At 41.0% G+C, this 26,569-nt stretch overlaps 1 protein-coding gene and 1 pseudogene across 1 annotated transcript in view; one reads left to right on the top strand and one right to left on the bottom strand.

Annotated features, from left to right (window-relative positions):
- Positions 1-9,526: 9,526 nt before the first annotated feature.
- LOC139034404 (protocadherin beta-6-like) overlaps positions 9,527-26,569 on the bottom strand; it is a 119,195-nt gene continuing 102,152 nt past the window's right edge. Inside the window, exon 2 of the mRNA XM_070465503.1 lies at positions 9,527-11,124. Coding sequence (XP_070321604.1) covers positions 11,093-11,124 — 32 coding nt within the window. The 3' untranslated portion in view covers positions 9,527-11,092. The remainder of the gene's footprint in view (positions 11,125-26,569) is intronic.
- Positions 14,094-16,130, top strand: LOC110143240 (small ribosomal subunit protein uS2B-like; annotated as a pseudogene).

The raw sequence follows: 26,569 nt of genomic DNA, 5'->3' as shown, positions 1-26,569 counted from the left end.
GCTCGAGTCAGAAAGTACCCTCTGTTCAGAGCTTGCATTTCCAACTCAATTACCCTCTGACCTCTGAAACCCCTATTTTCAAAGTCTGTGACTCTTTGGTCTCTCTGCTCTCTCCAGCTTCATGTGTCATGGCCCAGAAAGCTTTTCTGAGAGTCCTTTTAGAAAGTAAATTATTTCAGTGTGAAACTTATCATTCATGTCTGCGATCTGCCTTTTGAGCTCCATGTTCCACTGTGTTTTCAGCTCCGTCCTAATGCCAGTACTTTTAAATACATGCTCCTTGTGAATGATGTAAATAATGTTTAAAAGGCAGACTTAGGCCCTTTTGTGTCCCTGTCTCTTCAAGGTTGATTGAGGTCATCTATTCTGATGCTCTGTTTATGGCAACAGGTAATAAAGGCTTTTTTCAAAACCCCTTCAGAAAATTTGGTATTACTGGCTTTAGTCTGAACCTTGAGACAAAAAGTTTCACAGTTAGGTAAGTAGTTTTGTAGAAAATTGATGTCTGTTAATAATTATGCACATTCCGTGGGGGAAAAAATTGTCCTCAGAAAGAGTGTTATTTCAGTTACAGGGAAGCCAGATAATTGTCTATATAGTCAGTTTCTATTCCAGCCTAAAGTAGTTTCACTGGGCCCTCCCCAGCAACCTGGACTCTCAGCAGACTTTAATTGAAGCATCCTTCCACTTGACTTCTTTGATCATTGATTTACAAATGTTTTTTTGTGCATTTGGAACAAAGAGTTCTTTTTGCCTTTCAGTTAATGGCAGACTCATCGACCCGTGCTCTGGGCTCTGATTTAGGTTCTTGGAGGTGTTGCCCACAAAAAGCCTTCTTTGTGTCTTTAGCACCCAGACATGGGAATTTTCTCAGACTCAGGTGCCCACTTGGTCATGGAGAGGCCCTGAAGCATGGTTTGTCTTCGGTTTTGAGTTTGGAGGCTGCCGCGATGCCATTACTGTCTTTGGTAATGGCTCAAGGATTTTAATACACACTGCTCTTTATTTTTCTATTCTCTTATTCTGTTTTTATGCTTGCCTTTCCACTTCTTTTTGCCATCTGGAGTCAAAGCTGATCCTTGTCGATCAGAGCCTTGCACTGTTTCCAAGTGTTTTCCCCCTAGATTGATTCTGTTCTGTACTGCGAAGAGCTAGGCAGGAAGGCCCCTGGGTTTCAAGATTGTGTCTCCTTGAGAGGTTGGTCTAAAGGCTTGGTTGGGCTTAAACATTTTTGGCAAGAAAATTTAGGTGGTGATTGTATGTGCTTTATATTCTATCACATGTGCTATTTTTTTCTATTTTTATCCAGTTGGACCTCAAATTCACAAAATTGGATTATGATAAACTGTCATCAGTAGTCCATACCTGAAGGGCATTGTTTATTTACTTACCTGTCCGATATCATTTAGCTGTATATTCATATATGTGGTTATCTATCAAAATAATACTAAGAATTTGTGAACACAGCACCTCCCCACTAAATGCCAGGACCTTGGTAGTATTATGCATCTAATCATACAAATAGCCCTTCCTACCGAGAGGACCTACCTGGTCCCCACCAAATGAAGATGATTATCATCCTGAATTTTAGGTGCATCATTCTTCATTCCTTTGATTTTTTTTTTATTTTGGTATTATGTTACTCCCACAAATATAGTTTTCCAGTTGTTTTAAATAAGGGTTTTAAAAAAATAAGTTGTTTTATAATAAGGGTAAAATGCTGTATGTGATATTTTGGTACTGTTTTTCTCTTAATATTTATTGTTAAAATCCAATAATCTTGTGTTACTGTAATTCATTTATTTAGACTACTGTGAAACATTTCATTTTGTGAATACGCCATGATTTATTTATTCAGCTGATAGACATACAGATTGCCTTCTGATTTTTGCTCCTGTTGCCCAGGAGCAAGTATTTATCTAGGAGTAATTGTTACATTTAATAGATAATACTCAACTCAAACTAGTTGTACTGGTTTTTACATACACTTGCAATATATAGGCCTGAATCTCTTATATCCACATGCTTTCAAACATTTGGCATTGTTACGCTTTTAAATTTTTGTCAAACAACTGTGAGTGAAAGAAAAAAATAAATCTACCTTATCTTGGTTTTGAGCTGTATTTTTCTGATTACAGTGAAAGAACATCTCTTTGTGTGTCTGACGGTTATATGTTTCTTCTGTGAAATGTCTGTTCATGTCTTTTACCATTTTTCTGTTGTTATTTTTATTTATATTGGTTTGTAGATTTCTTTATATTGATATATTCTTGATATTAATTGTCAGTGTGTATATGGTGATTATCCTCTCCTGGTTTGTACCTTTTCACACCTTTAAAGATGTCTATTGATGAATAAAATTTCTTGATTTTATTACAAATAGAGATGGTTAGATAGCATCACTGACTAAATAGGCATGAATTTGAGTAAACTCCAGGAGATAGTGGAAGAGATTCACAAAGTTGGACACGACTTAGCAATTGAACAACAACAAATGTTTTATTCTATTGTCAGTGTCTTTTTAAAGAAATTATTTCTACTCCAAGGTCTAAAATACATGTATCTTCCACTAAGAGCTTAAAAGTTGTTTTGGGTTTTGTCTTTGTTTTGGCATTTGAGTCTTAGATCCATTTGAAGTTGATTTTTAAATTAAGACTCAATTTAATCTTTGTATGGATAATCACTTTTAATTGAACATTTCATCTTTCCCATATATCTGTATTATAGACTGAATGTTTGTGCCCCACCTGCCCAGTTCATATATTGAGCCCTAGCCCCCACTGTGATGGTGTTAGGAGATGAGGTCTTTGGGCAGTAATTAGATTTATGTGAAGTCATGAGGGTGGAGTCCATGATGTGATTAGTGCTTTTTTGTTGTTGTTGTTGTTGTTTTTTTACTGTGGATGTCTTTACAAGTAATTTAGAGCTACCTCATGTTTTGTTTGTTTATTTGTTTATGGTTCCTATGGGTCTTCATTGCTGCTTTCTCTAACTGCTGTTCTTTGTTTTGGTGCTTTGGCTTCTCATTGCGGTGGCTTCTCATATTGTAGAGCACAGGCTCTAGGCTTGTGGGCTTTAGTAGTTGCAGTGGACTCAATAGTTGTGGCTCCAGGGCTCTAGAGTGGAGCCTCAGTAGTTGTGGCACATGGGCTTAGTTGATCTGAGGTATGTGGAATCTTCCCTGACCAGGGACGGAACCCCTGTCCCTTGCACTGGCAGGCAGATTTTTATCCACAGTACCATTAGGGAAGCAGGGGATTAGTGCCTTTATAAGAAGAGGAAGAAACACCAGAGCTGCTTCTTTCTACCATATGTACATAAAGAGAGAAGGCTGTAGCCTGCAAGCCCGAAAGAAGGCCATCATCAAGAAACCAACTGATAGCACCTTGATCTTTGACTTACCAGCCTCCAGAATGATGAGAAATAGATACCTGTTGTTTAAGCCACCAGTCTATGGTATTTAGCGACTGAGTAGACTAAGACATTCTGGGTTGCCATCTCTGTAATATTCAAACATTCCATATATATATTTAAGTCTGTTTTTGAGCTCCCTAATCTATTACACTTATCAAAATTTCTGCCTGTGCACCAATAGCAGAATATCTTGATTAAGACAGCTTTATAACAAGTCAAGAATAAGGAAGTCAAATTTTTTATCCTACTGTTTTTCTTAAGAAGATTCCTAGCTCTTATTTTATTCTTTCATATGGATTTTAAAGTAATGTTGTCATGTTTAAAGTAATGTCCTGGGAGAGAAGAGAATTGATAACTTTAAGACGTTCAGTTCAATTCAGTTCAGTTGAGTCACTCAGTCGTGTCTGTCTCTTTGCCCAGCATCAGGGTCTTTTCCAATGAGTCAGTTCTTCACATTGGGTGACCAAAGTATTGGAGTTTCAGCTTCAACATCAGTCCTTCCAGTGAACACTCAGGACTGATCTTTAGGATTGACTGGTTGGATCTCCTTGCAGTCCAAGGGACTGTCAAGAGTCTTCTCCAACACCACAATTCAAAAGCATCAATTCTTCAGCACTCAGCTTTCTTTATAGTCCAACTCTCACATCCATACATGACTACTGGAAAAACTGTGGCCTTGACTAGACAGACCTTTATTGGCAAAGTAACATCTCTCCTTTTTAACATGCTGTCTAGGTTGGTCATAACTTTCCTTCCAAGGAGTCAGTGTCTTTTAATTTCATGGCTTCAATCACCATCTGCAGTGATTTTGGAGCCGCCCAAAATAAAGTCAGCCACTGTTTCTACTGTTTCCCCATCTATTTGCCATGAAGTGATGGGACCGGATGCCATGATCTTAGCTTTCTGAATGTTGAGCTTTAAGCCAACTTTTTCACTCTCCTCTTTCACTTTCATCAAGAGGCTCTTTAGTTCTTCTTCACTTTCTGCCATAGGGGTGGTGTCATCTGCATATCTGAGGTTAATAATATTTCTCCCGGCAATCTTGATTCCAGCTTGTGCTTCCTCCAGCCCAGTGTTTCTCATGATGTACTCTGCGTATAAGTTAAATAAGCAGGGTGACAATATACAGCCTTGACGTACTCCTTTTCCTATTTGGAACCAGTCTGTTGTTCCATGTCCAGTTCTAACTGTTGCTTCCTGACCTGCATACAGATTTCTCAAGAAGCAGGTCAGGTGGTCTGGTATTCCCATTTCTTTCAGAATTTTCCACAGTTTATTGTGATCCACACAGTCAAAGGCTTTGGCATAGTCAATAAAGCAGAAATAGATGTTTTTCTGGAACTCTCTTGCTTTTTTGATGATCCAGCAGATGTTGACAATTTGATCTCTGGTTCCTCTGCCTTTTCTAAAACCAGCTTGAACATCTGGAAGTTCATGGTTCACATATTGCTGAAGCCTGGCTTGAGAATTTTGAGCCTTACTTTACTAGCGTGTGAGATGAGTGCAATTGTGTGGTAGTTTGAGTATTATTTGGCATTTCCTTTCTTTGGGATTGGAATGAAAACTGACCTTTTCCAGTCCTATGGCCACTGCTGAGTTTTCCAAATTGGCTGGCATATTGAGTGCAGCACTTTAATAGCATCATCTTTCAGGATTTGAAATAGCTCAACTGGAATTCCACTTCCACTAGCTTTGTTCATAGTGATGCTTCCTAAGGCCCACTTGACTTCACATTCCAGGATGTCTGGCTCTAGGTGAGTGATGACATCATCATCATTATCTGGGTCATGAAGATCTTTTTTGTACAGTTCTTCTATGAATTCTTACCACCTCTTCTTAATATCTTCTGCTTCTGTTAGGTCCATACCATTTCTGCCCTTTATTGAGCCCATCTTTGCATGAAATGTTCCCTTGGTATCTCTAATTTTCTTGAAGAGATCTCTAGTCTTTCCCATTCTATTGTTTTTCTCTATTTCTTTGCACTGATCACTGAGGAAGGCTTTCTTATCTCTCCTTGCTATTCTTTGGATCTCTGCATTCAAATGGACATATCTTTCCTTTTCGCTTCTCTTCTTTTCATAGCTATTTGTAAGGCTTCCTCAGGCAGCTATTTTGCTTTTTTGCATTTCTTTTTCTTGGGGATGGTCTTGATCCCTGTCTCCTGTACAACGTCAGGAACCTCCTCTCCGCCCATAATTCATCAGGCACTCTGTCTATCAGATCTAGTCCCTTAAATCTATTTCTCACTTCCATTCTGTATATTCGTAAGGGATTTGATTTAGATAATACCTGAATGAATGACTCATGGTTTTCCCTACTTTCTTCAATTTAAGTCTGAATTACATCTCAATTTAAAACACTAAATCTTCCAATTTAGGAACACTGTATATTGAGTTGGCCAAAAAATTTGTTTGGATTTTTCTGGTGCATCTTCTGGGAAAACCAGAACATACTTTATGGCCAACCCAATATTTCTTCATTTATATAAGTCATCTTAGTGTCTCTTCACAAAGTCATATGATTATTCCGTAGAAGTCTTATACTTTGTTAGGCTTATTCTTAGCTACTCAATTTTTTTTTTTTGGTTATAAATTCTATTTTTATTTAAATGTCAATTTCTATTTGATATTTTATAAAACAAATTGATGTTATTGATTTTTCAAATTCAGCAATCTTAATAAACTCCTTTTAATGATAATATTTTATCTGTAGGAACTTTTGGATTTTCTTTGTATTCCTTAATATCATCTACAAATAATAACAACTTTTCTTCTTCCTCTGCATTCTTCGTAACTTGTATTTCTTTGCCTTATGCTCACCAAACCTCTGTACAGTATCAAATAGATGTAACAGTGGACATTTGTGTCTTGTTTCTGATCTCAGAAGAAAGCTTTTAACATTTCACAATTAATGTGTTTTGCTGTAAATGTTTTCATATCATTTAAAGAGTAAGGAAGGCTTCTTCTATTTCTAGTTTGAGATTCTCCCCCTCCCCCCATTATAAGCAGAATTTTATCAAATCCTTTTTCTGTGTCTGTAAAATTTTTTTGTGGGATTTTTTTCTCTTTTATTTTGTGTCAGTGAGTGATATTGGCTTTTAATTTTCCTTTCCTGGTCTCCGGGTTATGCTAAACATTTTAAGGGAATATTCTCCCTTTTTTTTTTCTTTTCTATGGTAGTGTTTGTATAAGATTGGAGTTATTTCTTCCTTGAATTTTTGGTAGTACAGTCAACTGGTCCTGAATTTAAACCTAAAGAATTATCTTACTCTTCTGTTTTTTCTAATCATAATGAATCAGCTTGGTTAATCTATTATTTCTAGGAATTTGTTTATTCCAACTAAAATTTTAGCTTTTTGGCATAGCTTTGTGCATAATATTTCTTTATGATCTTTTTGTTGTTTATGTCTACAAAATTTGAGTTGCTATTCCTGTTTAATCCCCTGATACTGGCTTTTGGTGCCTTCCCTCTTGTTTTCTTGTATATTGCCATAGGCTTGACAATTTTATTACTATTTCAAAGAGTCAACTTTTAGGTATTTTGATTCTCTCTCTTAGATATTTGTTTACTATCTTATTAGTTTCTTCTTAATTATTTTCTTGTCTTCTTTGGGATTTATTTTCTTTTGTTTTTCTCATTCTCAAGATAGTTAATTCATTCATCTTTACCCTTTTCTTTTTTCTATTATATTTATTCAAGGCTCTTGGCTTTTCTCTAAATACTCCTTAATTGCATCATCATGTTTTGTTATGATGTATCAAAATAATGCAGTTCAAAATAGCTTCTAATTCTAGTGTGATGCTTACTTTGACCCACAGGTTATTTCAAACTGAATTTTAAAATTTTCAAACACATGGGATATTCTAAACATCTTTCTGTTATTGATTTCTAGCTTAATTTTCCTTGTGGTCAGATAATATGCTCATATAAATTTCATCTTTAGCTACTTATTGAAAATTTTTTATATACAACAGTCAATTTTTGTAAATTATGAAGAAAATAATATGCATTCTCTACTTGCTGAACTCCATACTTTATATATGTCCAGTAAGTCAGTTTTCTTATCTCTAATATAATTGCATTCCTTCTAGGTGCTGAGCCAACCAGCAAATTCATTTGCCAAAGCTCAGCTCCTATACCTCTCTAATCTTATGATTTAGTGGCTCTGATGGTATCTAGCCCATAATGAGCAGCTCTCATGGCATGATCATTTGGTGTCACATAGTCAGCCACTCAGTGTCTACTAGGGCTCAGGAGCATGGCATCATCTATTTATAAACACACTTCTATTATATGAATAGAAGACATGGATCTGCACTATAAGATTTATACTATAATCCTCCTGCTGTGGGTTGCTGGAAGCTCTGCACAGCATCCTTATGCACTATCGGCATTTCACTATTGGCATCCGTATGCACTATTGGCATTGGCATATGCAACATCAGATTGACTGTAACACATCAGATTGGCTAGTATTATAGTTTCAACCTGATATGTGTCTTTTTCTTACTCCCACCCTGCTCAAACCTGGTAGCATTTTGAGTTCCAAAATGATACATGCTGCCTCTAATATCCAAAGAGGTCCCTAAAGACAGTGCCTCTTTTTCAGTGGCAAGAGATTCAAGAGATAATTTGTATTTTACCTCAGGGGGAATTTTCTGGCATGCCCCAGACCGCTAGAATCCTTATTGATGGGGCAGGCCCATAAATCTTCATGGGGCTAATCCTTTACTCTTTAACATGCATGTGTCCTGCTAGGCCATCTAGAGTCCTTTTCATTTGCTGCCCATTAGGCCCAGTTAGCATGATGTCATCAGTATGGCAGTCTAACATTATGTTCTGCAGAATGTTCTATGTTGAGGTTTTTGTGGAATATGTTACAAAAGAAAGGGTTAACGTAGCTCTAGGGCAAAACAGTGAATGTATTCTGCTGCCCTGTTGTGAGAAGATGACCTACTTTTGATTTTATTCAGTGATGGAGTTTAAGATGAATGCACTCAGCAGAAAAATAGCCACCTCCCAAGTGCTGAAGACTATACTGATCTACTCCAGTAAAGATAACCACTGGTATGGCAGTTATAATTGGAGCTGCCAGTTGGTTAAGTAAATTGCAGTCCATTGTCATCAGTGGACTATGCACTATGATCCATCCAGTTTTTGCAGGGGGTAAACAAGTGAAGTAAGTGAGGATATGGTGGAGACTATCACCTCTGCAAACTGAGTTTTAGAATGTAGTGCTATCTCTGAAATTAGGGTGCAGAGTTACTAAGATTTACTGTCTTGCTTAGGGAAAGGGAAATTTCAGGTTTTCCCCTCTAGTGTTTCTTACCCTGCCTGTCAGGGAACAAATGAAAGGGTCTGACATTGAAGGTTTCTAAGACCAAGAGGTTCCATGGTGTAATGGTGAGCACTTTGGACACTGAAAGTTTCTAAGGCCATCCCCAGGTTCTGTGATTTGCTAGAAAGACTCATCAGACTCAGCATATAGTCATACTCATGGATGAGTATGTAAAATTATATAGTAAAAAAATGCAAAGGGAAAAGGTACATTAGACAAAATCTGCAGGAAAGTATGTAGAAATTTCTAAGAGTCCTTTTCCCTTGGGTTCACACAGAATGTGCTTAATTCTTGTAGATCAAACTGAAACAACATGTATGAAATGTTGTCTATCAGGGAAGCTTACCTGAAATCCAGGGGTTTTATTGGGTGCTGGACACACATGAGCCTAGCATAAACTACATTGTGTATACAGTTAGGCACAGTAAACCACTTTTATCAGTTATTAAATGTTGGGGACACTCCCAAAATTCAAGTCCCAGATGCCGCCAAAGGGCAGCCTTGCAAACAGGCCTTTCTAAGGATAGCAGTCTCAGGCCTGCTATGGTAACTGTTTCCTGCACAGTCCATCCCCTTGGCCATTGGCCAAGGTGTCTTTACGACAAGATTATCATCAGTGGGACTCCATGTAACAGGATGAGACCTACTGATAGCTTATGGTGACTATGTCAGATTCGTGATCTCCCCAGTGATAGCTTACGATGAACGATGTCGGATTTGTGATCTCCAAAGATTTAGCTTTGGGACCAGGGACCAGGCTTGATCACTCAAGAGCTTTTGTGTAGCAGAGTTTTATTAATGTGAAAAAGGGACAGAGAAAGCTTCTGACATAGACATCAGAAGGGGGGCAGAGAGTGCCCCCCTCATTAGTTTTAGCAAGGTTGTTATATACCTTATTACAATAAAGGGTCTTACCAGACCCACTCCCACAATATACGATTAACAGGATTAGAACTAACAATAGAAAGATCTCACCAGACCCACTCCTACAACATACATCTTTAGATAAAAGATTAGTCAGAAGTTTCTTATTAAGGGGGGCTTCCCTGATAGCTCAGTTGGTAAAGAATCTGCCTGCAATGCGGGAGACCTGGGTTCGATCCCTGGGTTGGGAAGATCCCCTGGAGAAGGGAATGGCCACCCACTCCAGTATTCTGGCCTAGAGAATTCCGTGGACTGTACAGTCAACATGGTTGCAGAGTCGGACATGACTGAGTGACTTTCACTTCACTTCTTGTTAAGGAGAAACATGTCCTTGAGCATGTTATATTGAGCATTGTTATACTGACTAAGACAAAGCAATGTAGACAAAGTTTGTCCTTTTTGCCTTGTCCTTTTCTCCTCCTTGAGAGCCTTGGACCCCTTTCTCCTTCTCAAGAGCCCCAGACCCTTTTTCTTCTCCTCAGGGACCCTGGACTTTTTTTAAAATCAACCTGCCTAGGAATTTATTCTCTCACCACATGCAGTATTGGCCTCAGTTATGCCCTTCATGGGCTCCCCTGGTGGCTCAGTTGGTAAAGAATCTGTCTGCAATGCAGGAGACCCGGGTTTGACCCCTGGATCAGGAAGATCCCTTGGAGAAGGGAATGCAACCCATTCTAGTATTCTTTCCTGGAGAATTCCATGGACAAAGGAGCCTGATGGATTATAGTCCATGGGGCCCCAAAGAGTCGGACACAACTGAGCAACTAACACATATACACATGCCCTTTATGAGTCCTAGCTTTGGCCAGTTAAACAAATCCCACTAACCATAAAGGCCTTCCTAAGAAAGCTAGGGATCTTCCTGCTTAAGTTTTTGTTATGATCTTTTTACCTAGCCCAAGGCTTCAAGTCAGGCACAGCACACCTCTGGCTAGCAAGTTGAAGTTGACCCAATGCCTTTTAGGGCTGAGGCAGTGTCAAGGTACACAGGTCAAAATTACAGTTCCAGAGGGTACATGTAGTACCTCTGGAGACAGAGTTTACATCGTTAGGGCACCCCAAGCAGAACATATATCAGCTAGGCAGTACCGGTTACCAGCCTCCAAGATGGCCTCCAACCATGGTACCTCCTGCTCTGGGATCTCAGTTCGGTCCAAATAATTCAGTTCAGTTTTTGGTTTCAAAGGGGCTTCTCCAGGCATTCATTTCCAAACAGATTTGCTTGTGCACTATATCAGTTTATCCACCTCATGTGTGTAGACAGCATCTGGAAGTGTTCTGCATCGAAAGTGCAGGAGCTGGAGCCATTCTCTGCTGCTTCATAGTCAGCACTGTCAGGTGTGATTAAGGGCTCAGCAGTCCGGCTGAATTATATATGTTCAGAGCATCTTGGTAGGCAGCATGGGGAGTTTTCCTTCAAGAAGAGAGGGAAGCTTCCAGGAACAGTTCTGAAAAACAAAGATGATTAATGTCCTCCCCACTCTCTGTGCCTCTCCAAAATGTGTTTTCTTCATTGTCAAAAAATCAAGTGTATCCCATTTAGCGACTATAACTTTTTATTTTTTAGTTATCCCATACTCCAACCCAGAGCTCTTGTTTGGAAAGGTTGTGTACAAGAGACAAAAGCAGTTTCACAGAAAAGATTTTTGATGTAATTTAACCACAAACTCATATCATGTTAAGGAGTTGGTCACGATGATATTCTGAATTTTCAAAGGTTTTCAAAATGATTTATAGAGATCAGTCTATTTCTGGGGATAGTTGCATTTAACAGTCAAATTGCCTTAATAATGTGTGTCTACTAGGAAAAAGGTGAGGGAAATAGAGTCACACTATTAGTTCATTGATGCAGATTGCAACCAAACTAGAAATCTGAATACAGCAAGTCAATAGCAATGCAACATATCACATGAGGATCCAGAGTCTGATCTGTCTGGAGTAGGTGGAGGGGTCATAGTCACTGTAATGTGCCTTCCCCCAACCTGGCAGCTTTCCATAGTACTAATAAGTTAGAAATGCAACTAGTCTCTGTATATATCTCTCTATCAGAAATATAGAGGCAATCAGCACCTCGGTTGCAAATAGCCCTATCAGAAAATAAGCCCTTTCCTGTGGGCATCTGTAAGTGGCCCAGATAGTCCAGCCAGCATTCATGTTTCCACTGTTTAGGGCCCCACAAAGGGGTTTCCTAAACCTGCACAATCACAAAATCTATGTTCCCCTTATTTATTAAAAATTTTTATTTATTTGACTGTGCCAGGCCTTAGTTGTAGCATGGGGAATCTTCAGTCTTTGTTGTGGCACACCAGATCTTTAGTTGCAGTATGTAAACTGCAGTTGTGACATGTAGGATCTAGTTCCCTGACCGGATCAAACCAGGGCTCGCTGCATTGGGAGCTCAGAGTCTTAGCCACTGGACCACCAGGGAAGTCTCTTGTTTCCTTTATTGAGCCTATGGCTGCTTTCAATTTGCCATAGCTCATGCTCTAACTGAAATGACCCTTAGAAGGTAGTATCAGATTTTCACTTAGAGTCAGATCTGGGTGATTCGGATCTGTGAATTCATAATTCCAAGAAAGCCAGTGGTAAGGGACAGTGGAAATGCTCCCCAAATCCAAGTTCCCAGATAACAGCCAAAGGCCAGCCTTGCAAGCAGGGCTTTTTAAGGATTTGCTGCATTAGCTCTTTTCTGCACAGGGTTCTTCCAGCTGATAAGTATATCTGTCCCAATTATACACTCAGGGTCATGGGAAACAATCACATGGTAATGATAATCATGTGGTCTGTGGATGCTTTGGCTCCACTTTGAGATGGATTTGAGCCTACATTTCATTCATCTTTTGATCTCTATAAGCCTTTGTTATAACTGAAGGACCATTGTAATGTTTTAGGTCACCTCTTTCAGAGGCAGCTCAGGACTGTATTTCACCTCCTTTGAGAATTCTGAATAATCCACTTTCCCAAGTGCAGTTACCTAGACAAATAGCTGCAGATCTTTGTAGGAAAGGATAGAAGGAACACTTGAGCTTCCCTGATAGCTCATTGGTAAAGAATCAGCCTGCCTAGGCTGGAGATCCAGGTTCAATCTCTGGGTCAGAAAGATTCTCTGGAGAAGGAAATGGCAACCCATTCCAGTATTCTTGCCTGGGAAATCCCATGGACAGAGGAGCCTGGTGGTCTTCAGTTCATTGGGGTTGCCAAAGAATCAGACACGACTTAGCAACCAAACAACAACAGAAGGAACACTTAAGAGTCTTTAGTTGCAGTGGCATTGCCCTTCTTTAAAGAGTGTTATCTTCTCCTTCTAACAGGCTCTGGTATGTGACCTGATATATCTAAAAACAGGGTGAGGAACTACAATGTTCCATTGTAATAGCTGTACATGCATGCCTGCTAAGTCGATTCAGTTGTGTCCGACTGCGATCCCATGGACCGTAGCCTGTTGGGCTTCTCTGTCCATGAGATTCTCCAGGCAAGAATACTGGAGTGGGTTGCCGTGCTTTCCTCCAGGATCCCGACCCAGGGATCCAACTCTTGTCTCTTAAGTCTCCTGCATTGGCAGGCAGGTTCTTTACCACTAGTGCCACTTGGAAAGCTGCAGTAGCGGTACACCAACTCTCAAATATATTTATAAAACAAGACAAGCTACATTTTATTTTCTTGTCTATCTTTCTTACTCCCAGGAACACATGGCTTTATTAGGCATAGCCACAATCCCTATGTGTAAAAACACCTTGATTGCCATGGTGGTCTTGCTGATACCACAGTAGTTAAAACTGCTTTGCCACTAACAGTTATGTGGAGCTATTTGGCCTCTGTTATTCTGAAATCTCAGTATCCTTACTCATGCCAGAGAGCTCAGTTCTTTGCCAGCATCAGTACCACAAACCCTTGTCTATAGGGGATAGCTACCCACTGAGCTTCACAAAGATGTCAGTGTTTTTCTCATTAGAAGCCTCACTTCTGGGCCATCTTAGAGAACATAATTTTGGGGTTCTCAGGTTTTATACAGTCAATCTATTCTAACATTCTCGCCTCTTTGAGCCTTCTTATATACTCTTCCATACTATGTCTGAGGATATTTCATATCTTTACTACATTTATTAGGCATTCTGTCTAATCTTCAAAGAGCCACTGACCTTTCTGGCCAAAGTGTTAGGATCTGGTTCAAGTATCCTTGCCAGAAGCTTAAATCCCAAGTCATGGACAGGTAGTTCTCCATGTCATTCATATCCAGCTTCGTATTATGTGCACTAGTCTAATACTCTCAAAAGCCACTCTCTCATGTTTCCCTGGATCCTCTTGTACATATTGGTCCAGTCTTGCAATTGCTTCTGTGAAAGTGATCTCCTCTAGAATGGAAAGTGTACTTTTCCATAGGTTATAGCCTAAGGAATGTGGATTAGAAGGAGAGATGTTGACTTTTTCACACTACTAAGACAGGGATCCATATGGCATTTTTTTAACATTTATTTTTATTTATTTGGCTACATAGAGTCTTAGTTGTGGCATGTGGGATCTAGTTCCCTGACAAGGGATCAGACCCAGCCCCCCGTATCAGGAGCACAGAGTCTTAGCCACTGGACCGGCATTTTGGATTCCTAGTGTAATGTAAAGGGAAACTTTCACAATGTCTGCTGTCCTTGATGTCCTGCAAATGGAGGAGGGTGGTGTCCTCAAATTCCTTGCAGTGGGAACCCACTTAGGTGGCACCAACCTTGATTTCCAAATGGAACAGTACATATATATAAGGAAAAGTTATGGAGTCTACATCATAAATCTGAAGAGAACTTGGGAGAAGCTTCTGTTGGCAGCTTGTGCCATTGTTGCCTTTGAAAACCCAGCTGATGTCAGTGTCACATTCTCCAGGAATACTAGCCAGTGAGCTGTGCTGAAGTTTGTTGCTGCCACTGGAGCTATTCCTATTACAGGCCACTTCAGTCCTAGAACTTTCACTAACCAGATCCAGGCAGCCTTCTGGGAGCCAAGACTTCTGTTAGTTACTGATCCCAAGGCTGATCACCAGCTTCTCACAGTGCCTCCTACATTAATCTGCTTACCATTGCTCTGTGTAATACAGACTCTCCTCTGTGTTATGTAGACATTGCCATCCTGCAAGAGGTGAATGAGGCAGCAGAGGATGAAATGGTTGGATGGCATCATCAACTCAATGGACATGAGTTTGAGCAAACTCCGGAAGATACGGAGGGACAGGGAAGCCTGGTGTGCTGTCATCCATGGGGTTGCAAAGAGTTGGACATGACTGAATGACTGAACAACAACAAGGGAGCTCGCTCAGTGGGCCTGATGTGGTACTGGTTGCAGACCTGGGAAGTTCTGTGCATGTGTGGCATCATCTCCTGGGAACACCCATGGGAGGTCATGCCTGATCTCTGCTTCTACAGAGATCCTGAAGAGTTTGAAAAGGAAGAATAGGTGGCAGCTGAGAAGGCTGTGACCAAGGAGGAATTTCAAGGTGAATGGACTGCTCAGTTCATTTACCAGTTCATTTGCTCACTGAGTTCACTGCTATTCAAACTGAGGGGTGAGCTGGTCCAAAGGCATGCAGGAACTCGGTTCAGCAGTTCCCTACTGAAAACTGGAGTGCTCAGCCTGCCACTGCACCCTGGTCTGTAGCTCCCACTGGTCAAGTTGCTGAATGGGTAGGAACAACCACGAGTGGTCTTAAGTTGTTCTTCCACAAACTTTTTTAAAAAGTAATTTTATTTATTCATTTATTAATTTTGGCTGTGCTTGGTCTTTATTGCTGTGTGGGCTTTTTCTTTAGTTGCAGGGAGCAGGCACTAATCTCTAGTTGCAATACTTGGGCTTCTCATTCCAGTGGCTTCACTTGTGGAGCACAGGCTCTAGGGCATTTGGGCCTCAGTAGTTGTGGTTCCTGGGCTCTAGAGCACAAGCTCAATAGTTGTGGCTCATGGGCTTAGTTGCTCCATAACATGTCGGATCTTCCCAGACCAGGGATGGAACCCGCATCTCCTGCATTGGGCAGGTGGATTCTTTACCACTGAGCCACTGGGGAAGCCCCCACAAACTCTTAAAATGGAAATAGGCTGACAGAAAAGAAACAGTTTCTTTAAAAAAAAAAAAAAAGGAGAGATGTTAAGAACAAGTGTCATTTTGTAAAGCACCTGCCTCGTAAATTTGTTGTATGATTTCCAGGAAAGGGGATACTGCTTTCCTCTGGCAAGTAGTTTAAAAGTCTCCTTGTGTTGGCCGGAGGATTCAGAAGAGTCAAGGGCTTTAAGATTTCAGGTTCATTTACCACCAAATATTGGTATAGTTGGAGAAAAGGCTATTTGATATCTTATGGATAGATCTATGCCTGGCATACAGTAAGCATATGTGTTTTTTTTTTTTTTTAGTAAAAAGCCACATAATTGACCTTCTTTTCAATTTCAGTACTAAAATTCACAACTGCACCGTTGAACATTAGTGAGCATTCATTTGAGGCACATATATCTACATATTCAGTGTCACATTCTGAGAGAGTTCCGTAAACATGTCTCTCATCCAGTGTGACATTGTGATTTTTTAAAAATAATTTTCATTTATTTATTCTATTTTTGGTTGCACTGGATCTTTGTTGCTACAAGGGCTTTTCTCTAATTGTGGCGAGCAGGGGCTGCCTTTCCTTGCAGCACACAGGCTTCTCACTGCGGTGGCTTCTCTTGCTGTGGAGCACGGTTCTAGGCACTCAGGCTTCAGTAGTTGTAGCAGTTGGGCTCAGTAGTTGTGGTGCATGGGCTTAGTTGCTCCACCAGAACAGGGATATTCTGGGACCAGGGATCGAACCCAAGTAACTTGCATTGGCAGGCAGACTCTTTACCAGTGAACCATCAGGAAAGCTGGATATTGTGATTGATAATAGGAAATACATATTTGGTCTTTCTTCTTGGTTTCTGATACAGCCCCTTACACCCTTGGAATTTCCTAAGAGAGCATTAAAGGTGTCTTTTGTTGTGTCAGTGAGGTGTCTTTTTGTTGCTGTTCAGTCACTGAGTCATGTCCCTTGTCTGACTCTTTGCGACCCTATGGACTGCAGCATGCCAAGCTTCCCTGTCCTTCACCATCTCCAGGAGTTTGCTCATGTCCATTGAGTTGGCGATGCCATCTAACTGTCTCATCCACTGTCACCCGCTTCTCCTCCTACCTTCAGTCTTTCTCAGCATCAGGGTCTTTTCCAGTGAGTCAGCTCTTTGGATCAAGTGGCCAAATTACTGGAGCTTCAGCTTCAGCATCAGTCCTTCCAATGAATATTCAGGGTTCATTTCTTTTAGGATTGACTGGTTTGATTTCCTTGCTGTCCAAGGGACTCTCAAAAGTCTTCTCCAGCACTACAGTTCAAAGGCATCAGTTCTTCGGTGCTCAGCCTTTTTTACTGTCCAGCTCTCACATCCACACATTATTACTGGAAAAACCATAGCTTTAACTAGATGGACCTTTGTTGGCAAAGTAATGTCTCTGCTTTTTAATATGCTGTGTAGGTTTGTCATAGCTTTTCTTCCAAAGAGCAAGTGTCTTTTAATTTCATGGCTGCAGTCACCATCTGCAGTGATTTTGGAGCCCAAGAAAATAAAGTCTGTCACTGTTTCCATTGTTTCCCCATCTATTTGCTATGAAATGATGGGATTGGATGCCATGATCTTGATTTTTTGAATGTTGAGTTTTAAGCTAGCTTTTTTCACTTTCCTCTTTCACCTTTATCAAGAGGCTCTTTAATTCCTCTTTGCTTTCTGCCATAAGGGTGGTATCATCTGCATGTCTGAGGTTATTAATATTTCTTCCATAAATCTTGATTCCAGCTTGTGCTTCATTCAGCCCAGCATTTCGCATGATGTACTCTGCAAATAAGTTAAATAAACAGGGTGACAAAATACAGCCTGGATGCACTCCTTTTCCAATTTGGAACCAGTCTGTTTTTCCATGTCTGGTTCTAACTGTTGCTTCTTGACCTGCATACAGGTTTTGCAGGAGGCAGGTCAGGTGGTCTGGTATTCCCATCTCTTTAAGAGTTTTCCAGAGTTTGTTGTGATCCACACAGTCAAAGGCTTTGGCATAGTCAATGAAGCAGATGTTTTTCTGGAATTCTCTAGCTTTTTCTGTGATCCAGCGGATGTTGGCAATTTTATCTCTGATACCTCTGCCTTTTCTAAATCCAACTTGTACATCTGGAAGTTCTTGGTTCACATACTGTTGAAGTCTAGCTTGAAAGATTTTGAGCATTACCTTGCTAGTGTGTGAAATGACTGCAGTTGTGCAGTAGTTTGAACATTCTTTGACATTGCCATTCTTTGGGATTGGAATGAAAACTGACCTTTTCCAGTCCTGCTGAGTTTTCCAAATTTGCTGGCATACTGAGTGCTACACCTTAACAGCATCATCTTTTAGGATTTGAAATAGTTCAGCCGGAATTCTGTCACTTCCACTAACTTTGTAGTGATGCTTTCTAAGGCCCACTTCACATTCCAGGATGTCTGGCTCTAGGTGAGTGATCATACCATTGTGGTTATCTGGATCATAAAGATATTTTTTGTATAGTTCTTCTGTGTATTCTTGCCGCCTCTTCTTAATATCTTCTGCTTCTGTTAGGTCCATACCATTTCTGTCCTTTATTGTACCCTTCTTTGCATGAAATGTTCCCTCGGTATCTCTAATTTTCTTGATGAGATCTCTAGTCCTTCCCATTCTATCGTTTTCCTCTATTTCTTTGCAGTATTCATTCAAAAAAGCTTTGTTAGCTCTCCTTGCTCTTCTCTGGCGCCCTGCATTCAGATGGGAATATGTTTCCTTTTCTCCTTTGCCTTTTGTTTCTCATCTTTTCTCAGCTATTTGTAAGGTCTCCTCAAACAACCATTTTGCCTTTTTGCATTTCTTTTTCTTGGGGATGGTTTTGATTACTGCCTCCTGTACAATGTTATGAACCTCTGTCCATAGTTCTTGAGGCACTCTGTCTATGAGATCTAATCCCTTGCATCTATTTGTCACTTCTACTGTATAATCATAAGGGATTTGACTAGGTCATACCTAAATGGCCTAGTGGTTTCCCCTGATTGTGCTGTGCTTAGTTGCTCAGTCGTGTCTGACTTTATGACCTCATGGATTGTAGCCTGCCAAGCTCCTCTGTCCATGGGAATTCTCCAGGCAAGAATACTGGAATCATTTGCTATGCCCTCCTCCAGGGAATCTTCCCAACCTAAGGATCAAACCCAGGACTCCTGTATTGCAGGTGTATTCTTTACTGTCTGAGCCCCAGGGAAGCTCATGAACACTGAGTGGGTAGCCTATTCTTTCTCCAGGGGATCTTCCTAACCCAGGAATTGAACCAAAGTCTCCTGCATTGCAGGCAGATTTTTTACCAGCTGAGCTACCAGGGAAGCCCAGTGGTTTTCCCTGTGTTCTTCAATTTAAGTCTGAATTTTACAATAAGGAGTTCATGATCTGAACCACAATCAGCTCCCAGTCTTGTTTTTGCTGACTGTATACAGCTTCTGCATCTTCAGCTGCAAAGAATATAATAAATCTTATTTTGGTGTTGACCATCTGGTGATGTCCATGTGCAGAGTCATCTCTTGTACTGTTGGAAGAGGGTTTTCCTATGAGCACTGTGTTCTTTTGGCAAAACTTTTAACCAGCACCTACGGGTAGGGTACTGGTTGCCAGGTAAATCAACCATGTGATTAGAGGGTAAGAACTCTTAACCTGTGGAATCTAATGCTGTATCAGGGGAGATAGTGTCAGAAATGACTTGACTTGTAGAGTACCCAACTGGTGTTGGAACATTGCTTGTTGGATGTGTGGAGAAAACCCCCCTCTTCCCACATTGAAACTGGGTGCTCAGAACACAAAAGAGTTGGTGTCAATGCAGTGGGATTTGCTAGGTTAGCCCTGGCTCATGGAAACATGTGGTTTGGGAAGAGAAAGCATGAAGGGCAGAGAATGAAGACCCTTTGATTCCCGAGTCACATGGTCACCCATGGTATGAGCAGCAGTTTGCTGTAGTCAGTCAGAAAGGTAAAAGTTACCAAAGGTATTTAGAGATGGATCTAAATCCTGAGGAGTGGAACCACTGGGTATATAAGGAAGTGCATAATAACAAGAGGCATACTAAACATATAATTCCTTGGTTATTGTTATCTGTAATAGCTAAACTAAAAGTAAAATATAATGCTGGGTTAGACCTTGATGCTGGTCCAAACTCAGATTTCAGCAAGTTTGAGCTTGGGCTGCTAGCCTCAAAGCTGCCCCCAAGGTAAAAAATTGTGCAGGGACAATAGAAAAGTCCCCTAAGACCTCCAGTTACCAAGAAGGTAGTAAGCATGTTCTTTTTTAGTCACCCAGTCGTGTCTGACTCTTTGCAACTCCATGGACTGCAGCACACCAGGCTTCCCTGTCCCTCACCATTTCCAAGGTTTGCCCAAGTTCATGTCCTTTGCATTGGTCATGCCATCCAGCCATCTCATCCTCTGATGTCCTCTTCTCCTTCTGACCTCAATCTTCCCCAGCATCAGGAACTTTTCCAATGAGTTGGCTGTTTGCATCAGATGACCAAAATACTGGAGCTTCAGTTTCAGCATTAGTCCTTCCAACGAGTATCCAGGGTTGATTTCCCTTAAGATGGACTGGTTTGATCTCCTTGCCATCCAAGGAACTTTCAGGAGTCTTCTCCAGCACCACAGTTTGAAGCCATCAATTCTTTGGCATTCTGCCTTCATGGATCACTGCATTGTTGTGGCAAAGGGACTTATGAAACGCAATGAAGCTACGAGCCATGCCGTGTAGGGCCACCCAAGACAGACGGGTTATAATGGAGAATTCTGACAAAACATGATTCATTGGAGGAGGGAATGGCAAACCACCCCAGTATACTTGCCATGATAACCTCATGAACTGTATCAAAGAACAAAATGATATGACATTGAAAGATGAGTCCCCCAGTAAACATGTGGAAAGGACAAAACCAAGACGCTCCTGACACCAGGATTATAGTGTGAAGGAATTGTTTGATTCTGTAGACCATCAAGTTCCTGAAGAATATTCACTGAAATAAATTGTGGGAGTAACTAGTTGGGGGCTGTGTCTTTGGTTTTGAGTGCTGCAAAATAGGAGAGCATGTTTGTATTGATACAGGGCCCACACATCACTACGGAACTATCACAGATGATTATATGTGATCCAGATACACAGGAGGTTATTCCTGGGGGAACAGCCAGCCTGATGGACTGGATAAAAGCCACTCTAAGATCTGTTTATCCTGAGATGGGGGATGGTTTGTCTCCCCCTGTGAATGCCGAGTGGAAAACTTCAGGTGAGGCAGCTGATATGCTTCGTATGCAAGCTGTGTGGGACTAGCCTTTTAATGAGTAGGCTATACACCCGCTGAATATGCCCATTACCCAGGTCATGGTAAATTCTCTGGTTAAAGGGACCCCTTCACATGGGCATCCCCTATAATCCTATTGTTGTTCAGTCGATAAGTGCATTACACATTTAGAGTTATTATGTCTTTATGGTGGTGGTGGTGGTGGTTGTTCTGTCACCAAGTCATGTCCAACTCTGCCACCCCATGAACTGCAGCACGCCAGGCCTCCCTGTCCCTCATCATCACCTGGAGTTTGCCCACATTCTTTTCCATTGAATCGGTGATGCCATCCAACCATCTCATCCTCTGTTGCCCTCTTCTCCTCCTGCTCTCAATCTTTCCCAGCCTCAGGGTCTTTGCCAGTGAGTTGGCACCTGGCATCAGGTGGCCAAAGTATTGGAGCTTCAGCATCTGTCCTTCCAATGAATATTCAGAGTTTATTTCCTTTAGGATTGACTGGTTTGATCTCCTTGCTGTCTGTAAGGGACTCTCAAGAGGCTTCTCTAGCACCATAGTTTGAAAACATAAATTCTTTGAGGCCCAGCCTTCTTTAGGGTCCAACAATCCTGTCATTGCAAAAAACAGTTCAGGAAAGCTTATAAAATTTGCTATTTCATCGTCCCCTCACTGAATCTTACAGATGCTAATAAAAAATTAAGTTAATTAACAAGAGAATGTATGAAACCAAGGTGGGGAGTCACATGACTCTTCCCAACAAGGTAGAACATTTTAAATAGTTACTAAGTAGTAAGGAAAGTTATGACCAACCTAGACAGCATATTGAAAAGCAGAGACATTACTTTGCCAACAAAGGTCCATCTAGTCAAGGCTATGGTTTTTCCAGTGGTCATGTATGGATGTGAGATTTGAACTATAAAGAAAACTGAGCGCCGAAGAATTGACGCTTTTGAACTGTGGTGTTGGAGAAGACTCTTGAGAGTCCCTTGGACTGCAAGGAGATCCAACCAGTCCATCCTAAAGGAGATCAGTCCTGGGTGTTCATTGGTAGGACTGATGTTGAAGCTGAAACTCCAATGCTTTGGCCATCTGATGTGAAGAGCTGACTCACTGGAAAAGACACTGATCCTGGGAAAGATTGAGGGCAGGAGGAGAAGGGGATGACAGAGGATGAGATGACTGGATGGCATCACTGACTCAATGGACATGGGTTTGGGTGAACTCCGGGAGTTGGTGATGGACAGGGAGGCCTGGCGTGCTGTGGTTCATGGGGTTGCAAAGAGTCTGACACGACTGAGCAACTGAACTGAACTGAACTGGAGTAGTAAGATGAGTAAAGTGAATATTGACAGTAGCAAAACAAAGAAGAAACAGAGGAGAGTCACAGGACTTATTACAGTAGAATAGAAATCCTTAGATGGTTATTTAAAAATGAGTGAATAAAATCAACACTGATGGAGTTAAAACAAAAGCTTTAACATAGCACAACCTAGGGGTGGGTGGGCCAAAGGGACACACCATTGGATCCCTTTTAATGTTGGATGCCCTCCCAACATTAAAGGGCCCCAAACGAGTCCACTCAACCCATTTGGAAAACATTTAAAAGTCAAAAGGTAGAAATTACAATGAGAAACCTGAGCAGTGGGCAGGCAGATTTACAAGATGAAGATTAACAAAAGGGCCAGGGTCCCTTGTCTGAACCCCTCACTGGGGACCCAAAGACTTTGCACTGGAGAGGGTAAAATGGTCAGAGGCCAGAAAAGAGAGGTTTCCCAGGACTCAACTGTGGTACCAAAGCTCATTGGTGAAGCCCTAACCCAGGCTACAATTAGATTCAGTTCAGTTCAGTTCAGTCGCTCAGTTGTGTCTGACTCTGCGACCCCATGAATCACAGCATGCCAGCCCTCCCTGTCCATCACCAACTCCCGGAGTTTACTCAAACACATGTCCATCAAGTCGGTGATGCCATCAGCCATCTCATCCTCTTTTGTCCCCTTCTCCTCCTGCCTTCAATCTATCCCAGAATCAGGATCTTTTCCAGTGAGTCAACTCTTCACATCAGCTGCCCAAAGTATTAGAGTTTCAGCTTCAGCATCAGTCCTTCCAGTGAATACCCAGGACTGATCTCCTTTAGGATGGACTGGTTGGATCTCCTTGCAGTCCAAGGGACTCTCAAGAGTCTTCTCCAACACCACAGTTCAAAAACATCAATTCTTCGGCGCTCAGTTTTCTTTATAGTTCAAATCTCACATCCATACATGACCACTGGAAAAACCATAGCCTTGACTAGATGGACCTTTGTTGGCAAAGTAATGTCTCTGCTTTTTAATCGATAACCTAATAATCATTGATAGGATTATGAAAGTTAGAATTATGTAAAGAGTGTCAGTTTTACCTGTTTTATGGGAGTGCATATTATGTTTGGCAGGGTGAACACTTCCCCTACCTAGTACTGTAACATCAAAACCTATGGATGAAGTCCTAATCGAGGTTACAGTTAGGAACATATGAGTTGTTGGAATTACTGTAAAACTTGTAGGAGACTCAATATGCTTGAATAGGCTTTATATGAATAGGCCTCTTTTTTTTTTTTTTTTAACCAGCTTGTGGGAGATGGATACTGAATCTGACTGGGGAACATTTCCCCTACCTAGTATTGGCAAACAAGTGAAAGTGAAAGTCACTCAGTTGTGTCCAACTCTTTGTGACCCCATGAACTGTAGCCCACCTGGCTCCTCTGTCCATGGAATTCTCCAGGCAAGAATACTAGAGTCGGTTGACATTCTCTTCTCCAGGGGATCTTCCTGACCCAGGGACTGAACCCAAGTCTCTTGTGTCTCCTTCATTGGCAGGCGGGTTCTTTACCACTAGTGCCACCTGGGAAGCTGCAAGAAGTGTTCTATCTGCCAACAAAATACACTGACACTGCAGATAGCTGTGTGGCCAACTTACTGGTGGGAAGACTCTTGGACACAGCTGACTGATTCTGATATCCCTGTGGTGATACAAATGGATCCTGATAGGAGTAGACACTGGTTCTGGCCTGGACTTCACTTACCTGGTGGTAGATGCAAATACTCAGAATGATTTTGGACACACACACACAGCAGTGAGCATTAGCTTGCAGTAAGCAGCAGTTGGGAGAGAGAGAACTTAATTTCCAGCCAGAACTGAACCCTGGTCACCTGGGTGGAAACCAGGAATCTTCACTGCTAGACCACAGGGGCCAGCAGATAGAATATAAGTCCCCAGCCCTTGTCTTGAAAGGAAGAATCAGACAAGGAGACAGAAGATATAGAGTAAAGTAAAGTATTTACTAGAAAAGCAGAATAGATGCATAAAGACACACGGGAAAGCCCAGCAAGAAAGTGCTAGAGTAGTGCCTTTGCAAAGTTTAAATCCTTTATTAGGGGGCAATCTTCTGGGGCTTTGTCCCCTTCTTGTGCAGTCGTCTTGTTTTGAACCCTCTGGTTAATCTGTCTCAGGACCTTCCTCTAGGTACACACGCATCCCTCAGTCAAGATGGATTTCATGGCAAAGGCATATGGGAGGGGGATAGCAAGACATTATAGTCTACATTCCCTGCCTTTTGGACCCTGTGAAGCCTTTTGTGTATGTGTAGTGTCTCCCTTGCCCCAAGGATGGGAAATATATGACCTCTTGATGTCCTCACACAGTTTAGCTCCTCTCTGCTCCTGCCATAAAATTATCTACCTGTTGTTTCTTGTATAGACATCCCACAGGGTATTTCCCTGGTGGTCCTATGGCTAAGACTCTGCACTCCCAATGCAAGGGGTCCAGATTGGATCCCTGGTCAGGGAGTTAGATCCCACATGCCATAACTAAGAGTTTTCATGCCACAACTAAAGATCCCACATGCTACAATGAAGATCAAAGATCTGGAGAGCCAAAACTAAGACCTAGTACAGACAAATAAGTAAATAAATATTTAAACAAAATAATGTTGAACAGAAAGAGTGAGAACTTTCTGGCTTTGTCTCTTAATATTATGAGGAAGCATTCAATATCTTACCAGTAAGTATGATGTTAGTTTTATGATTTTGGTAGTTTTATTTTTTAACAATAGTAAGGGTGTTCCCATCCTCTAGTGTCTTGAAAGTTTTCATAAAATACATTTGTATTCTTCAAGGACTTTCTATGCATTTATTGAGATAATCATATATATGTTCTTCATTTTGTTAATATGGTGAATTATGTTGATTAATAGTTTTAATTTAATGATACTGTGTCATTCAGGAATTTAATTCAGTTTTGAAGTTTTTTTTTAAAGATTTATTTATGGCTGTGCAGGGTCTTTTTTGCTGCACAGACTTTTCTCTGGTTGTGGTAAGAAGGGGCTACTCTTCATTGTAGTGTGCAAGCTTCTCATTGAGATGGCTTCTCTTGTTGTGGACTACAGGCTTTCAGGTGCTCAGACTTCAGTAGCTGTGGCACATGGGCTCAGTAGTGGTGGCTCCCAGACTCTAGAGTACAGATTCAATAGTTTTGGCACATGGGCTTAGTTGCTCTGCAGCATGTGGGATCCTCCCAGACCAGGGATCAAACCTGTGTCTCCTGCATTGGCAGGCATATTCTTTACCACTGAGCTACTGGGGAAGCTCTTTCATTTAGTTTTGACTAAGACAAAATTCCTACAACATGCTTCACAAATCAGCAAGGTGCTTATTTCTTTCCTGAAAGAGTCCAGAAATAGGTAACAAGGATAGCCACTCACCAGTTGCAATAATAATAGAAGTTACTCATTTGTTTATTTGCTTGCTTTTGCTGTAACATTTTATGACTCAAGAAAACAGACCCACTGAAAGTATTAGAACTATATGCTCATTAGAGAGAAATTAGACCTTTCACAAATGTGGAGAAGAGGTAATCAGAGGATTGGAGAATCTTTAAACACAATATCCTTAAACAGTGGTATGAATGGACAGATTTGAGTTTGCAGGGAAATTCAAACAGCTGTGCATGTCTATCTGCCAAAGTAGGACCATAAAAGGTGACTCATGGAGATGCTTGTGGACATCACTACCTCTGAGGGGACTGAAGTGCTTGTGATTGGCTCAGGGTTGACATTATTCAACAAAGACAGTAGTCAGAAAGATAAGCTTGAAGTTTGGAACTTCTGAACAGTTTTGGATCTGTCAATCTGTTACATCCACATCATTTTGAGATTAATGGCTTCTTAATTTTTGCATTTCAAATCTCAGGAGGTTCCTCTCTTATCCCACACTAACCATTCAGCAAAGAGTATTCTAGAAAAAGTAGTTCTAAGCCTCATATAACATAATCCAGCACAATCAAATCCCCTAGCTTTTATTCTCATGGTTCCAAGTTCTCTCTTTTCATTGTGAATTGTTGTGTCCAACTTAAAAGAGGAGCAAAGTACAAAAGGTTAAATTACCAAGTCTGATGAAACCATCCTTTTTTGATAACTTTGAACATTTTTTATTTACATCAACTACTTATTAACCAAAACAAATGCTACCTACTATACTAGCCACAAAAATGCTAAAGATACATCTCTCTACATTAAAGGTCAA

Source organism: Odocoileus virginianus, chromosome 3 (assembly GCF_023699985.2).
Source record: "Odocoileus virginianus isolate 20LAN1187 ecotype Illinois chromosome 3, Ovbor_1.2, whole genome shotgun sequence".
NCBI lineage: Eukaryota > Metazoa > Chordata > Mammalia > Artiodactyla > Cervidae > Odocoileus > Odocoileus virginianus.
Note: the sequence above shows the minus strand (reverse complement) of the source record. Positions and strands in the feature narration are given on the sequence as shown.